This window comes from Cherax quadricarinatus, unplaced genomic scaffold, assembly GCF_038502225.1.
Source record: "Cherax quadricarinatus isolate ZL_2023a unplaced genomic scaffold, ASM3850222v1 Contig37, whole genome shotgun sequence".
Lineage (NCBI taxonomy): Eukaryota > Metazoa > Arthropoda > Malacostraca > Decapoda > Parastacidae > Cherax > Cherax quadricarinatus.
Window position 1 is genome coordinate 292316 of NW_027195063.1, and position 15234 is coordinate 307549.

The 15234-nt window shown below is 38.0% G+C and overlaps 1 protein-coding gene across 1 annotated transcript; it reads right to left on the minus strand.

Annotated features, from left to right (window-relative positions):
* Nucleotides 1-607: 607 nt before the first annotated feature.
* Nucleotides 608-15020, minus strand: RpS24 (ribosomal protein S24). Its single transcript, XM_070079895.1, has 6 exons — nt 14942-15020; nt 14124-14192; nt 12221-12289; nt 10934-11074; nt 10361-10474; nt 608-641 (listed from the first exon to the last, which is right to left on the minus strand). Exons 1-6 carry the CDS (start codon nt 14951-14953, stop codon nt 639-641), a joined length of 408 nt encoding a protein of 135 aa, XP_069935996.1. The 5' UTR covers nt 14954-15020; the 3' UTR covers nt 608-638.
* Nucleotides 15021-15234: the final 214 nt, after the last annotated feature.

Genomic DNA, 15234 nt, shown 5'->3' on the forward strand with positions numbered 1-15234 from the left:
CCACTGTATTTGTCTCATCCCTTATTACCAGGTCGCTCTTAAGTCTGTTGACCAGGTGCAAAAGGCCCTGAATTGGCTACCTGCTTTCATAATACTAATTATAATCACAACAGCACTAAATCCACAAGGGTTATACAGCTTCATAATACTAAGACTTGCATGTAACCTGACCACCAGTCTGGCAAGATCAAGCTACTCTCGGTATATGTATACCCACATACGTACATCTCTCAGTGTATATTATAATCAAAACCAAGCACTAAACCTTCTTGGTCTACACGACACCACAGTTTTGTAACAAAGTATACACAGGGACCAGAACTGTAAATCACATTTTAAGTTTCAAGTTCCCTTAATCACATTGCAAGCTCGCTGTCCCGGTCGACAATAATAATCTCAAGAGTTAGAGCGTTTTTTCTTGGGTTACCATACCTAGGTTTGCTAGGGCAAAAAAAATTATTATAATTATGGGAGAGCACTAAACCTGTAGGATTATACAGCTAGGGTATTTAAAAAAAAAAAAAAAAAAAAAAAAAAAAAATCAGAATGATCTTCATTCATCAATCCTCATCAAACAAATGCTGACAAAGGACAAAGAAACAGGTCCGACGAGTTATATTTATTTTTCTCTGCTACATTTACTGTGGGGGAGAAAAAGAAAAAGAATATTAGCAAAATAGACTGGTGTATGGATCACAAAATTTAAGTGTATACCTCTAACACAGACAACAGGCAAGAATAACACCTTTTAGTCAAGTAATTTAGTTGCCAGTGATGTACATATGACAATTACCTTGCTAACAACACACCAACATATACTTTCATATTAGCACCTGTTCAGCTAATTCAAACTTCCACTCTTGCCTACACATCATAATCTCAGTCAAACTACTAAGACCTCTTATGGTGTGATTTAGGGTGTTGAGCACTACTGAGGATCACAAGTGTTGAGCACTACTGAGGATGAAGGGTGTTGAGCACTACTGAGGATCAAGGGTGATGAGCACTACTGAGGATCAAGGGTGTTGAGCACTACTGAGGATCAAAGGTGTTGAGCACTACTGAGAATCAACCATAATCAAATGATTAACACCTCTTATGCTACAATTTAGGATGGTCAGCTTTACTTGTCAGTAGTTCGGTGTATTGCATTACAAGCCTCCACCCACATGCTTACGATGTTCCATAAATTTCATCAAATACTTAGAAAAAAAAAAAAAAAAAAAAAAAAAAAATTATATATATATAATATATATATATATAATATATATATATATATATATATAATATAAAAAAAAAAAAATATATATATATATATATATATATATATATATATATATATATATATATATATATATATATATATATATATATATATATATATATATTTTTTATATATATATTTTATATATATATATAAGAGAAGCATATTAGTAAAGCACTGTCATTTATTCATACACTAACTCTTATCTGGTGACATCTACAACTATATGCTACTCTTAACAAAAACTAGCTATTATTATGGCTTTGTATTAAGGTTGATAGAATTACCAACCCTAGGTAGTAGGTTGGTAAACAGCAACCGCCCAGGGAGGTACTACCGTCCTGCCAAGTGAGTGTAAAACGGAAACCTGTAATTGTTTTACATGATGGTTGGATTGCTGCTGTCCATTTTTCTGTCTCATAAACATGCAAGGTTTCAGGTACGTCTTGCTACTTCTACTTACACTTAGGTCACACTACACATACATGTACAAGCATATATGTATATACACACCCCTCTGGGTTTTCTTCCATTTTTCTTACTAGTTCTTGTTCTTGTTTATTTCCTCTTACCTCCATGGGGAAGTGGAACAGCATTCTTCCTCCGTAGGCCATGCATGTTGTAAGAGGCGACTAAAATGCCGGGAGCAAGGGGCTAGTAACCTCTTCTCCTGTATATATTACTAAATGTAAAAGGAGAAACTTTCGTTTTTCCTTCTGGGCCACCATGCCTCGGTGGGATACGGCCGGTGTGTTGAAAGAAAGAATTACCAACAATATGTTAGGTAAAAGGACACAAGTGCAACTAATGTGGCATTTTATTGTGGCAACGTTTCCCTCTCAAGGAGCTTTATCAAGTCGTTACCCAGCCTGATAAAGCTCCTGGAGAGTAAAAAGGTGCCACAATAAAATGGTACTTGAGACCTGATGATCTGTTGGAGTGTGAGCAGGGTAATATTTAGTGAAAGGGGGTAAAGCAGCTGGAACTGATGGGATCATGACAGAAATGTTAAAAGCAGGGGGGGATATAGTGTTGAGTGGTTGGTACTTTTGTTTAATAAATGTATGAAAGAGGGGAAGGTACCTAGGGATTGGCAGAGAGCATGTATAGTCCCTTTATATAAAGGGAAAGGGGACAAAAGAGATTGTAAAAATTATAGAGGAATAAGTTTACTGAGTATACCAAGAAAAGTATACGGTAGGGTTATAATTGAAAGAATTAGAGGTAAGACAGAATGTAGGATTGCGGATGAGCAAGGAGGTTTCAGAGTGGGTAGGGGATGTGTAGATCAAGTGTTTACATTGAAGCATATATGTGAACAGTATTTAGATAAAGGTAGGGAAGTTTTTATTGCATTTATGGATTTAGAAAAGGCATATGATAGAGTGGAGAGAGGAGCAATGTGGCAGATGTTGCAAGTATATGGAATAGGTGGTAAGTTATTAAATGCTGTAAAGAGTTTTTATGAGGATAGTGAGGCTCAGGTTAGGGTGTGTAGAAGAGAGGGAGACTACTTCCCGGTAAAAGTAGATCTTAGACAGGGATGTGTAATGTCACCATGGTTGTTTAATATATTTATAGATGGGGTTGTAAAAGAAGTAAATGCTAGGGTGTTCAGGAGAGGGGTGGGATTAAATTATGGGGAATCAAATTCAAAATGGGAATTGACACAGTTACTTTTTGCTGATTGGATGTGAAAAGTGGGTTATAGTAAGCGTGTATGCACCTGGAGAAGAGAGAAGTGTAGAGGAGAGAGAGAGATTCTGGGAAATGTTGAGTAAATGCATGGGGAGTTTTGAATCAAGTGTGAGAGTAATGATGGTTGGGGATTTAAATGCTAAAGTGGGTAAAAATGTTATGGAGGGAGTAGTAGGTAAATTTGGGGTGCCAGGGGTAAATGTAAATGGGGAGCCTTTAATTGAGCTATGTGTAGAAAGAAATTTGGTAATAAGTAATACATATTTTATGAAAAAGAGGATAAATAAATATACAAGGTATGATGTAGCACGTAATGAAAGTAGTTTGTTAGATTATGTATTGGTGGATAAAAGGTTGATGGGTAGGCTCCAGGATGTACATGTTTATAGAGGGGCAACTGATATATCAGATCATTATTTAGTTGTAGCTACAGTTAGAGTAAGAGGTAGATGGGAAAAGAGGAAGGTGGCAACAACAAGTAAGAGGGAGGTGAAAGTGTATAAACTAAGGGAGGAGGAAGTTCGGGCGAGATATAAGCGACTATTGGCAGAAAGGTGGGCTAGTGCAAAGATGAGTAGTGGGGGGGGGTTGAAGAGGGTTGGAATAGTTTTAAAAATGCAGTATTAGAATGTGGGGCAGAAGTTTGTGGTTATAGGAGGGTGGGGACAGGAGGAAAGAGGAGTGATTGGTGGAATGATGAAGTAAAGGGTGTGATAAAAGAGAAAAAGGTAGCTTACGAGAGTTTTTTACAAAGCAGAAGTGTTATAAGAAGAGCAGAGTACAGTGGACCCCCGCTTAACGATCACCTCCAAATGCGACCAATTATGTAAGTGTATTTATGTAAGTGCGTTTGTACGTGTATGTTTGGGGGTCTGAAATGGACTAATCTACTTCACAATATTCCTTATGGGAAAAAATTCGGTCAGTACTGGCACCTGAACATACTACTGGAATGAAAAAAGTTCGTTAACCGGGGGTCCACTGTATATGGAGAGTAAAAGAAAGGTGAAGAGAGTGGTGAGAGAGTGCAAAAGGAGAGCAGATGAAAGAGTGGGAGAGGCACTGTCAAGAAATTTTAATGAAAATAAGAAAAAATTTTGGAGTGAGTTAAACAAGTTAAGAAAGCCTAGGGAAAGTATGGATTTGTCCGTTAAAAACAGAGTAGGGGAGTTAGTAGATGGGGAGAGGGAGGTATTAGGTAGATGGCGAGAATATTTTGAGGAACTTTTAAATGTTGAGGAAGAAAGGGAGGCGGTAATTTCATGCACTGGCCAGGGAGGTATACCATCTTTTAGGAGTGAAGTAGAGCAGAATGTAAGTGTGGTGGAGGTACGTGAGGCATTACGTAGAATGAAAGGGGGTAAAGCAGCTGGAACTGATGGGATCATGACAGAAATGTTAAAAGCAGGGGGGGATATAGTGTTGGAGTGGTTGGTACTTTTGTTTAATAAATGTATGAAAGAGGGACAATTTTCTTCTTCTTATTCTTTTTAGTAATCTTTACAGGAAAAGGGGTTACTAGCCCATTGTTCCCGGCATTTTAGTTGACTTTTACAACACGCATGGCTTACGGAGGAAAGATTCTTATTCCACTTCCCCATGGATATAAAAGGAAAAGTAATAAGACCAAGAACTATTAAGATAAAATCAAAGAAAACTCAGATGAGTGTGTATAAATAAACGTGTACATGTATGTGTAGTGTGACCTAAGTGTAAGTAGAAGTAGCAAGACGTACCTGTAATCTTGCATATTTATGAGACAGACAAAAGACACCAGCAATCCTACCATCATGTAAAACAATTACAGGCTTTCGTTTTACACTCACTTGGCAGGACGGTAGTACCTCCCTGGGTGGTTGCTGTCTACCAACCTACTACCTACTACGAATGATACTTGGGACCTGACGATCTGTTGGAGTGTGAGCAGGGTAATATTTAGTGAAGGGATTCAGGGAAACCGGTTATTTTCATATAGTCGGACTTGAGTCCTGGAAATGGGAAGTACAATGCCTGCACTTTAAAGGAGGGGTTTGGGATATTGGCAGTTTGGAGGGATATGTTGTGTATCTTTATACGTATATGCTTCTAAACTGTTGTATTCTGAGCACCTCTGCAAAAGCAGTGATAATGTGTGAGTGTGGTGAAAGTGTTGAATGATGATGAAAGTATTTTCTTTTTGGGGATTTTCTTTCTTTTTTGGGTCACCCTGCCTCGGTGGGAGACGACCGACTTGTTGAAAAAAAAAAAAAAAAAAAATGAAAGAAGGGAAGGTACCTAGGGATTGGCGGAGAGCATGTATAGTCCCTTTATATAAAGGGAAAGGGGACAAGAGATTGTAAAAATTATAGAGGAATAAGTTTACCGAGTATACCAGGAAAAGTATACGGTAGGGTTATAATTGAAAGAATTAGAGGTAAGACAGAATGTAGAATTGCGGATGAGCAAGGAGGCTTCAGAGTGGGTAGGGGATGTGTAGATCAAGTGTTTACATTGAAGCATATATGTGAACAGTATTTAGATAAAGGTAGGGAAGTTTTTATTGCATTTATGGATTTAGAAAAGGCTTATGATAGAGTGGATAGAGGAGCAATGTGGCAGATGTTGCAAGTTTATGGAATAGGTGGTAAGTTACTAAATGCTGTAAAGAGCTTTTATGAGGATAGTGAGGCTCAGGTTAGGGTGTGTAGAAGAGAGGGAGAATACTTCCTGGTAAAAGTAGGTCTTAGACAGGGATGTGTAATGTCACCATGGTTGTTTAATATATTTATAGATGGGGTTGTAAAAGAAGTAAATGCTAGGGTGTTCAGGAGAGGGGTCGGATTAAATTATGGGGAATCAAATTCAAAATGGGAATTGACACAGTTACTTTTTGCTGATGATACTGTGCTTATGGGAGATTCTAAAGAAAAATTGCAAAGGTTAGTGGATGAGTTTGAGAATGTGTGTAAAGGTAGAAAGTTGAAAGTGAACATAGAAAAGAGTAAGGTGATGAGGGTATCAAATGATTTAGATAAAGAAAAATTGGATATCAAATTGGGGAGGAGGAGTATGGAAGAAGTGAATGTTTTCAGATACTTGGGAGTTGACGTGTCGGCGGATGGATTTCTGAAGGATAAGGTTAATCATAGAATTGATGAGGGAAAAAAGGTGAGTGGTGCGTTGAGGTATATGTGGAGTCAAAAAACGTTATCTATGGAGGAAAGAAGGGAATGTATGAAAGTATAGTAGTACCAACACTCTTATATGGATGTGAAGCTTGGGTGGTAAATGCAGCAGCGAGGAGACGGTTGGAGGCAGTGGAGATGTCCTGTCTAAGGGCAATGTGTGGTGTAAATATTATGCAGAAAATTAGGAGTGTGGAAATTAGGAGAAGGTGTGGAGTTAATAAAAGCATTAGTCAGAGGGCAGAAGAGGGGTTGTTGAGGTGGTTTGGTCATTTAGAGAGAATGGATCAAAGTAGAATGACATGGAAAGCGTATAAATCTATAGGGGAAGGAAGGAGGGGTAGGGGTCGTCCTCGAAAGGGTTGGAAAGAGGGGGTAAAGGAATTTTTGTGGGCGAGGGGCTTGGACTTCCAGCAAACATGCATGAGCGTGTTAGATAGGAGTGAATGGAGACAAACGATACTTGGAACCTGACGATCTGTTGGAGTGTGAGCAGGGTAATATTTAGTGAAGGGATTCAGGGAAACTGGTTATTTTCATATAGTTGGACTTCGAGTCCTGGAAATGGGAAGTACAATGCCTGCACTTTTAAAGGAGGGGTTTGGGATATTGGCAGTTTGGAGGGATATGTTGTGTATCTTTATACGTATATGCTTCTAAACTGTTGTATTCTGAGCACCTCTGCAAAAGCAGTGATAATGTGTGAGTGTGATGAAAGTGTTGAATGATGATGAAAGTATTTTCTTTTGGGGGATTTTCTTTCTTTTTTGGGTCACCCTGCCTCGGTGGGAGACGGCCGACTTGTTAAGAAAAAAAAAAAAAATTATGGCTTTACCTTTAAACTCCCTCCCAGCACACTCCTTTCCAACCCAGTTTAAATTTCACATCCCTCTTGCAATCAACGTTTTATACTTCCCTTCTTGTAATTTCTCAATCACTGGAAGACATTCACCACACATCAATCAGATAAAATATCACTGCTTGTAACATTCTTGCTACAATATACAATAAACATTCTTAACACCTATTCAGTCTTACCAATAAATTTCCCATTATTCAAAGATAATATTTTCAGCCTTTTCACTAATTCCTGCATATTGTTTTTCTTATTCTATTCGGTACTCTACATTAATTTTCACAGAACCATCCACAAATGTATCATGACATTATCTTCCCCTATCTTTCAAGTCTCCCTCGTAATTTTATTTTCCTTAAGTTCATCTTACTCCTGGTCTGTATTCTATTTCAACTTTTTTCCGCGCACATACTTCCCAACTCCACATGACTACAGAAACTACGATAGTATAGCAGTCATCAGTACGCATGACATCTCCCATTTAAATCACTCACCATGAGAATCACACTTCTCAACACATACATTCATTTACAAGTACTGCAGGAGACATCATTCATGGACAGGAACACCTCAGGACTTAATCAGAGGCAAAACACATTTTGTATTGAAATTTCTGAAGAAAAACTAAGATAGAAGTGTGCACATGACCACAGGTACACAGTAAAAATGGAAGCAAGAAATATTATTTAATAAATGTATGAAAGAGGGTAAGGTACCTAGGGATTGGCAGAGAGCATGCATAGTTCCTTTGTATAAAGGCAAAGGGGATAAAAGAGAGTGCAAAAATTATAGTGGGATAAGTCTGTTTAGTATACCTGGTAAAGTGTATGGTAGAGTTATTATTGAAAGAATTAAGAGTAAGATCTAGAATAGGATAGCAGATGAAGAAGGAGACTTTAGGAAAGGTAGGGGGTGTGTGGACCAGGTGTTTACAGTGAAACATATAAGTGAACAGTATTTAGATAAGGCTAAAAAGGTCTTTGTGGCATTTATGGATTTGGAAAAGGCGTATGACAGGGTGGATAGGGGAGCAATGTGGCAGATGTTGCAGGTGTATAGTATAGGAGGTAGGTTACTGAAAGCAGTGAAGAGTTTTTACGAGGATAGGGAGGCTCAAGTTAGAGTATGTAGGAAAGAGGGAAATTATTTCCCAGTAAAAGTAGGCCTTAGACAAGGATGTGTGATGTCACCGTGGTTATTTAATATAATTATAGATGGGGTTGTAAGAGAAGTAAACGCGAGGGTCTTGGCAAGAGGCGTGGAGTTAAAAGATAAAGAATCACACAAAGTGGGAGTTGTCACAGTTGCAATTTGCTGATGACACTGTGCTCTTGGGAGATTCTGAAGAGAAGTTGCAGAGATTGGTGGATGAATTTGGTAGGGTGTGCAAAAGAAGAAAATTAAAAGTGAATACAGGAAAGAGTAAAGTTATGAGGATAACAAAAAGATTAGGTGATGAAAGATTGGATATCAGATTGGAGGGAGAGAGTACGGAGGTGGTGAATGTATTCAGATATTTGGGAGTGGACGTGTCAGCGGATGGGTCTATGAAAGATGAGGTGAAATCATAGAATTGATGAGAGGAAAAGGGCGAGTGGTGCACTTAGGAGTCTGTGGAGACAGAACTTTGTCCTTGGAGGCAAAGAGGGGAATGTATGAGAGTATAGTTTTACCAACGCTCTTATATGGGTGTGAAGCATGGGTGATGAATGTTGCAGCGAGGAGAAGGCTGGAGGCAGTGGAGATGTCATGTCAGAGGGCAATGTGTGGTGTGAATATAATGCAGAGAATTCGTAGTTTGGAAGTTAGGAGGAGGTGCGGGATTACCAAAACTGTTGTCCAGAGGGCTGAGGAAGGGTTGTTGAGGTGGTTCGGACATGTAGAGAGAATGGAGCGAAACAGAGTGACTTCAAGAGTGTATCAGTCTGTAGTGGAAGGAAGGCGGGGTAGGGGTCAGCCTAGGAAAGGTTGGAGGGAGGGGGTAAAGGAGGTTTTGTGTGCGAGGGGCTTGGATTTACAGCAGGCATGCGTGAGTGTGTTTGATAGGAGTGAATGAGACAAATGGTTTTTAATACTTGACGTGCTGTTGGAGTGTGAGCAAAGTAACATTTATGAAGGGGTTCAGGTAAACCGGCAGGCCGGACTTGAGTCCTGGAGATGGGAAGTACAGTGCCTGCACTCTGAAGGAGGGGTGTTAATGTTGCAGTTTAAAAACTGTAGTGTTAAGCACCCTTCTGGCAAGACAGTGATGGAGTGAATGACGGTGAAAGTTTTTCTTTTTCGGGCCACCCTGCCTTGGTGGGAATCGGCCAGTGTGATAATAAAAAAAAAATAAAAAATGCTAAATGCAGAACAAGTTAGCTTATTACACATGCATAGTAAATGATTAACTAATACAAGGCAAATAAAAATAAATTACTACACGAGGGTTAGACAGCAAGCATAATTACACAGCACAAATATTAACAATCAAATGCAAAGCAGCTCCATGGTAAGACACCCATGGCAAATTCCATGCTGTGGCAATCCCGTAGTTTCTCGTGGATACTACCATTACCATGTCAAACACTCGTGTTAAAGAGTCATACACACACACACACACACCACACCCACACGTTATGTTCCCCCAGCACGGTTACCCATCCGATGTGTGTGTGAAGAGGTCCAAGAATGCTAACGTACCTTCTGCAAAGAAAAACCAAGAAAGGTGATAAGCATTCTAGCAATACACTAATCAAGCGGGACCTATGATCAAACTTACCTCTTTGCTCGAACCAGAAAATACTTAAAAAGAAAAACTTGCACATCAATAAACAATTTTGTGGGAAGTTTCAGGTATTACTGCTCAAGTGTAAATCTAAATAAAATTTCATTTTTATTTACAACTTACACTTACTCGAGATACAGTATAATCAAGTTACAAAATTATGAACCAATTTCAATGGCGAGATGAAGTATATAGTGAATGTTACAGGAAAAACTAAGTTCTTTTCGTGAACTTAAACAGATTACCTGTGAAACTTCACAACACATGCATCTACGTGCACTTACATAACACTGAAACATACAAATACTTTGGCCTCAATAATTGAAGAAGATTGCTTTAACAAATGGTACACCATCAACCCTCGGTCTATCCTATTCTTGTATAATAAATACTATTACAAAAATATTCTTGATTTGCACATATAAAACCCTAAAACTGTTGGACACCACCACCAGTGTTGGACACCACCACCAGCTTTGGACACTACCACCAGCTTTGGACACTACCACCAATGTTGGACACCATCAATGCTGGACAAGATTACAAATTAATGAGGCCAAAGTGGCTGTGAAGAATAGTAGACCCCAGAAAGCTTGACAAACAACGTCTACCTTTTTAGTAGCAGCAGCCAACTTAGCCTTTGCCGTACCACGCGCCTTCTTCATTCTGTTCTTGCGTTCCTTCCTCTGCTTACGAGCAGTTTTCTTAACTTCTAACAATCCTTGCTGTGGAGGAACCAACACTATTAACTCCAAAATAAAAATCTCAGAAGAAAAACTTTTGATGAATATTAATCAGAAGTTATGCTCGCTTCATGTGTCGTCTGCCGGCATTTCCTATCATAAAGGGTCATCACAGTTTTTGGATTCCTATTCCCCATCTAAAAAGTTTCAGAGCTCAATACATCAAACTATTGTTTGTCTATACATGACTGCAAACGTATCAGAATTGGCAATACTGTACGCCAACTACTATAACAAGTAATGAAAATACAGATGCAACTAATGCAACATTTTATTGTGGCAACATTTTGCGCTCCACGAGTTTTGTCAAGCTGTTACGAAGTTCCTGGAGAGCGAAATGTTGCCCCAATAAAATGTCACATTAGTTACACCTGTGTCCTTTTGCCTAACATTCTGTAGGTAGTTCTGCCATTACAAAGGTATACTGTTGGAATTACTTACTCTTACGAGGCGATATTTAGGCTCGATCTTCTTGGCATAATCAAGGGTATCATATATGAGGGCAAAACCTGTGCTCTTGCCTCCACCAAAGGCTGTTCTGAAGCCAAAGCAGAAAACAACATCACCAGTAGTTTTGTACATCTGAAATATTAATGATAGTTCAAACACTCCATCATATATAATAGTAGTATTGCAATTGTTTCAAAAAATAATCTAGTAATATACCTTCGATTCCCAGAGCCCAGCTAGTCTGGTGCTACAAAATGCAGCAACTCGTAATTTGATGCAAGCAATAAAATTCCATTGGATTACAGCCTAATTTTTTGCATTTCTTGTTTACAATGACTTTTAACACTCAATAATAACGTACATGGAAACAGAAACAATAGATTAATTGACCTGTATATTTTGATTCCCTTCTGGGATCATCAGGATCAAAATATAGACTAATTGATCTTGTGTGTTTGTCTCCGTGCAAGTTATTACTGAGCAAAGTCCAGTAAAGTTCATTCAGGTAAGTAAATTGTTCTCATGCAACACTGACAAGGATTTTGGTCACTTTCAGACAGGAGGTAGTGGCCAGTAGTAACAGTCTGGTCGATCAGGCACTAAAACACCACGAGGCCATGGGGGCATTGACCCATAGAGCTCAATTCCAGTGGAGTCCAGGTAGGTAGCTAGAAATAGGGTTTATTAAAGGGGGCAGAAATCATTTGTCTTTTTTTTTTTTTTTGGGGGGGGGGGGGGAGCAATTTTTCCCAAGGTTGGTTTTATGGGTCTCTCCAGTAGCTGGTATGCCTAGTGTTTATTTTGGACTTGGAAGTAGATAAATAACTAATGTAGAGGAAGGACACGAAACCTCATCTCAGGGTTTCAAGCTGTGCAGAGGAGCACAGTTGGAAACATTAGGACGGGTTTTCTTAAGACACCTGCTGTCCATGTTCACCTAGCAGTAAATAGGTACCTGGGTGTTAGTGGACTGGTGTGGGTCGCATCCTGGGACAAAATTCACTTAATTTGCTTGAAATACTCTGCATAACAATGGGCATCCTATACAGTAGTACGTTACTGATGTCAGCTGTGGTTTGTATACCTTGTACATGTGCTTGTAGAAATAATTATTATTATATTAGCTACCTAAAACACATTCAAACAAAAATGTTAATACGGTAAACTCTCATACGAGACAACGAGATTATGCTAACTGACCGACAAGGAACATGTACACGATATTCAGAAATAATTTGTGAACAGAGAAAATGGAAACCTACGATTCTAATTCTTTACCTTAGCAAGTTTTTCTTTAATTTCAGACTTGGGTACGGTAGCCCGATCAGGGTGCAGTACATCCACGACCTGGAAAGCACAAGAGCCTTATCATAAAGCTATTCCATATAAAAAAGATAACAAAAGTTAAACACAATTAGAATACTATAATGCTTTAAAGCACTATGGTAATAAAATATACATGTATACAGTTCTCGGTACCGTCAAGGTGCATGTGCACAAATATATACTGCACGAGTGTATATGTATGTATGTATGTATGTATGTATATATATATATATATATATTATATGTATATATATATATAATATATATAAATATATATATATATATATATATATATATATATATATATATATATACACACACTGTGGACCCCTGGTTTACGATATTATTTCATTCCAGAAGTATGTTCAGGTGCCAGTACTGACCGAATTTGTTCCCATAAGGAATATTGTGAAGTAGATTAGTCCATTTCAGACCCCCAAACATACATGTACAAACGCACTTACATAAATACTTATATAATTGGTCGTATTGGGAGCTGATCGTAAACTGGGGGTCCACTGTATTGTGCTGAATAGGTAAAATTGGTCAATTAGCAAGAACTAGTTTAAAATTAAGTCTTTTCTAAAAATTTCTCTTATAGGTTTAAAGATATAATTTTTTCATTGTTATTGTAAAATTAATAATTTTGTACCAAAAGAACCCCAGAAAACTTACCTAACCTTATTATAGCAAGCGCAATTTAATTTACCCTAATCCAACTAGTAAATATATTTTAGACAATTTTACAATTTAATAATAAACAAACACAACGAAATACATTTTTTCGTTAGGATCGGAATGATTTTTGTGAAATTATTGCATACATAGATTTTTGCTAGTCTTATTTGGCAAGAACAACATTGCTATTTAAACCAAAATAGTAAGTTTTACATATTCGGTACGACATATATATATATATGTACGTATATATATACATATATATATACGTATATATACATATATGCAATAAGATAATCAGCACTAACACCACGACACTAAACATCCTCGCACCTAAACAACGCCAACTTCTTCTTTAGGTCAAGGTACGCTGAACAGCGCCTCTGAGTATATAGTTAATTATCAAGCGTAGTACAACCGAACACGTGACAAACTTGTCGTCATGCGAGCGCTGTCTGTCAGCCAAGACACGACCTTCCGAAACACAAGCTTCGGAAGGCAAATAAAGTTTACCTGGCATTTTACTCTAGCTTATTAAACAGATCTGCCGACCAATCCACCAACACAACTCACCAACACGAGAAGCAACCATACTGGCGTACGGAAGCACCGTCGAATGTGGTGAAGTTTAGGATGTGGTCAGCAGGGGAGTCGATGCAAACATTAACGTTGCTACAAATGTTTAAATATGGCTCGGTTAATTCATAGAACAAAAATCACTCTGGATAACTCGTCGGCTCGACCGTAAAGCGTCACAAATCATCCCGGGAGATTACTTTGTTTTATGATGCATCGACCGTTTAATAAGCGACATAAATGAAAAAAAGGACACTTAAGTGAATGTATTGATTATTACGATCATAACTAAACGCTAAACCCACAAGGGTCATACAAAATTAAGTGAATACATCGATTACAATCGTAACTAAGCGCTAAACCCATAAGGGTCGTATAGAAAAAAGGGGCAAACTGAAGCAAATACAAACAACACATCACGTATAAGAACATAAGGAGCACTAGCACAGGCCTACTGGCCTATGCTAGGCAGGTTCAAGTCACATCCAACTAGGAGCCCCAGAGAGCCAGTACAACTTCAGTCGCAGCTCCGGAGACACCTTCGACGGCCGCCCTGAAATAATCCACCTCGAAACGCGGCTGCGGAAACGACCGTACGTACCATTTGTTTCCTGTTAAGGAGCCGGTTGGTCAGGAACTTCCTGGTCCTGACGGTGGCGGTCGTCTCTGACTGAAAATAAAAAAAAAAGTGACAATTAAAAAAAAATGAAAAAAAAAATATTATTATTATTATTATAATCAAGGGGGAAGCACTAAACCCGGAAGATTATACAGCACCTGGGGGGGGATGTGGAAGGCATTCAGGCTTAATTCGGGGAACTGGAGCACAGATCCAATTCCCTAAATCAAGAGCCCCTCACCAACATCAAGGAACCTTCCTTGAGGGGATGAAAAAAAAAAAAAAAAAAAAAAATATCGTCGTCGTGACAGTAACGAAAAAACACAGGTGATGATTTTTTTTAACGTTTGTTATTGTTTTATTACTACTTGCAATTAAAAGTAGGCGCTAAACCCACAAGGGTCACGCAGGTGTTAAATGGTTTAAAAAATCTTGTTAAACGAGACACTTGGGCAATATTGGGGTATCTTATATTTTGGAAGTTTTGCCAAACTAGCGGCTTCTTCAGTCCAATGTGGAAGATGAGGAGGTTGAGGTTATCAGTCCCACAGCCTGGAGTCCATCAATCTTTTATTCCCAGAACAAAAATATCTAAAATTTTCCAAATCTCATTTATCAGGTGCTGGTTTGTTTACATTTTATCATTCACTTTCTTCTCCAATTTAACGCTTATATATCGCCTTTTTAACTCTCTTTGCAACGTATATTAATACTTTGAACATTGATCTTTCGTTATACGAGAAAAATAATTCCAAATAATGAAGGATGATGCGAATAAACAAAGATATAAATACGCTCACCTCCTTCCCCATTATTTCGTGTTTGGGATCAACACAGAAAAGAACGTTAAGTTCACGTCCAAAATTATTACCGCGACCGGAAAATATATAAGGAAAATTTTAATATATTTCAGATTCAATTTATAATATCTATATATAATTTTATGTCATTATATATATATGAATATATTAAAAATTAGGAAACTTTCTTATAATGATTATAAATAATTTGAAAGTATCAGTTCATTTTTATTGTTTAAAATTTGTAAATATTATGTTTTTCCTGTATAACATAACTTTTAAACATTATTAAA

Bases quoted from the DNA above. Each gene is read 5' to 3' on its own strand.
- RpS24 (XM_070079895.1), bottom strand. The intron at 12,290-14,123 runs GTACGTACGGTC...TGTGCTTTCCAG, and splicing joins TCCTTAACAGGAAACAAATG to GTCGTGGATGTACTGCACCC. The intron at 11,075-12,220 runs GTAAAGAATTAG...TTAATATTTCAG, and splicing joins TTAAAGAAAAACTTGCTAAG to ATGTACAAAACTACTGGTGA.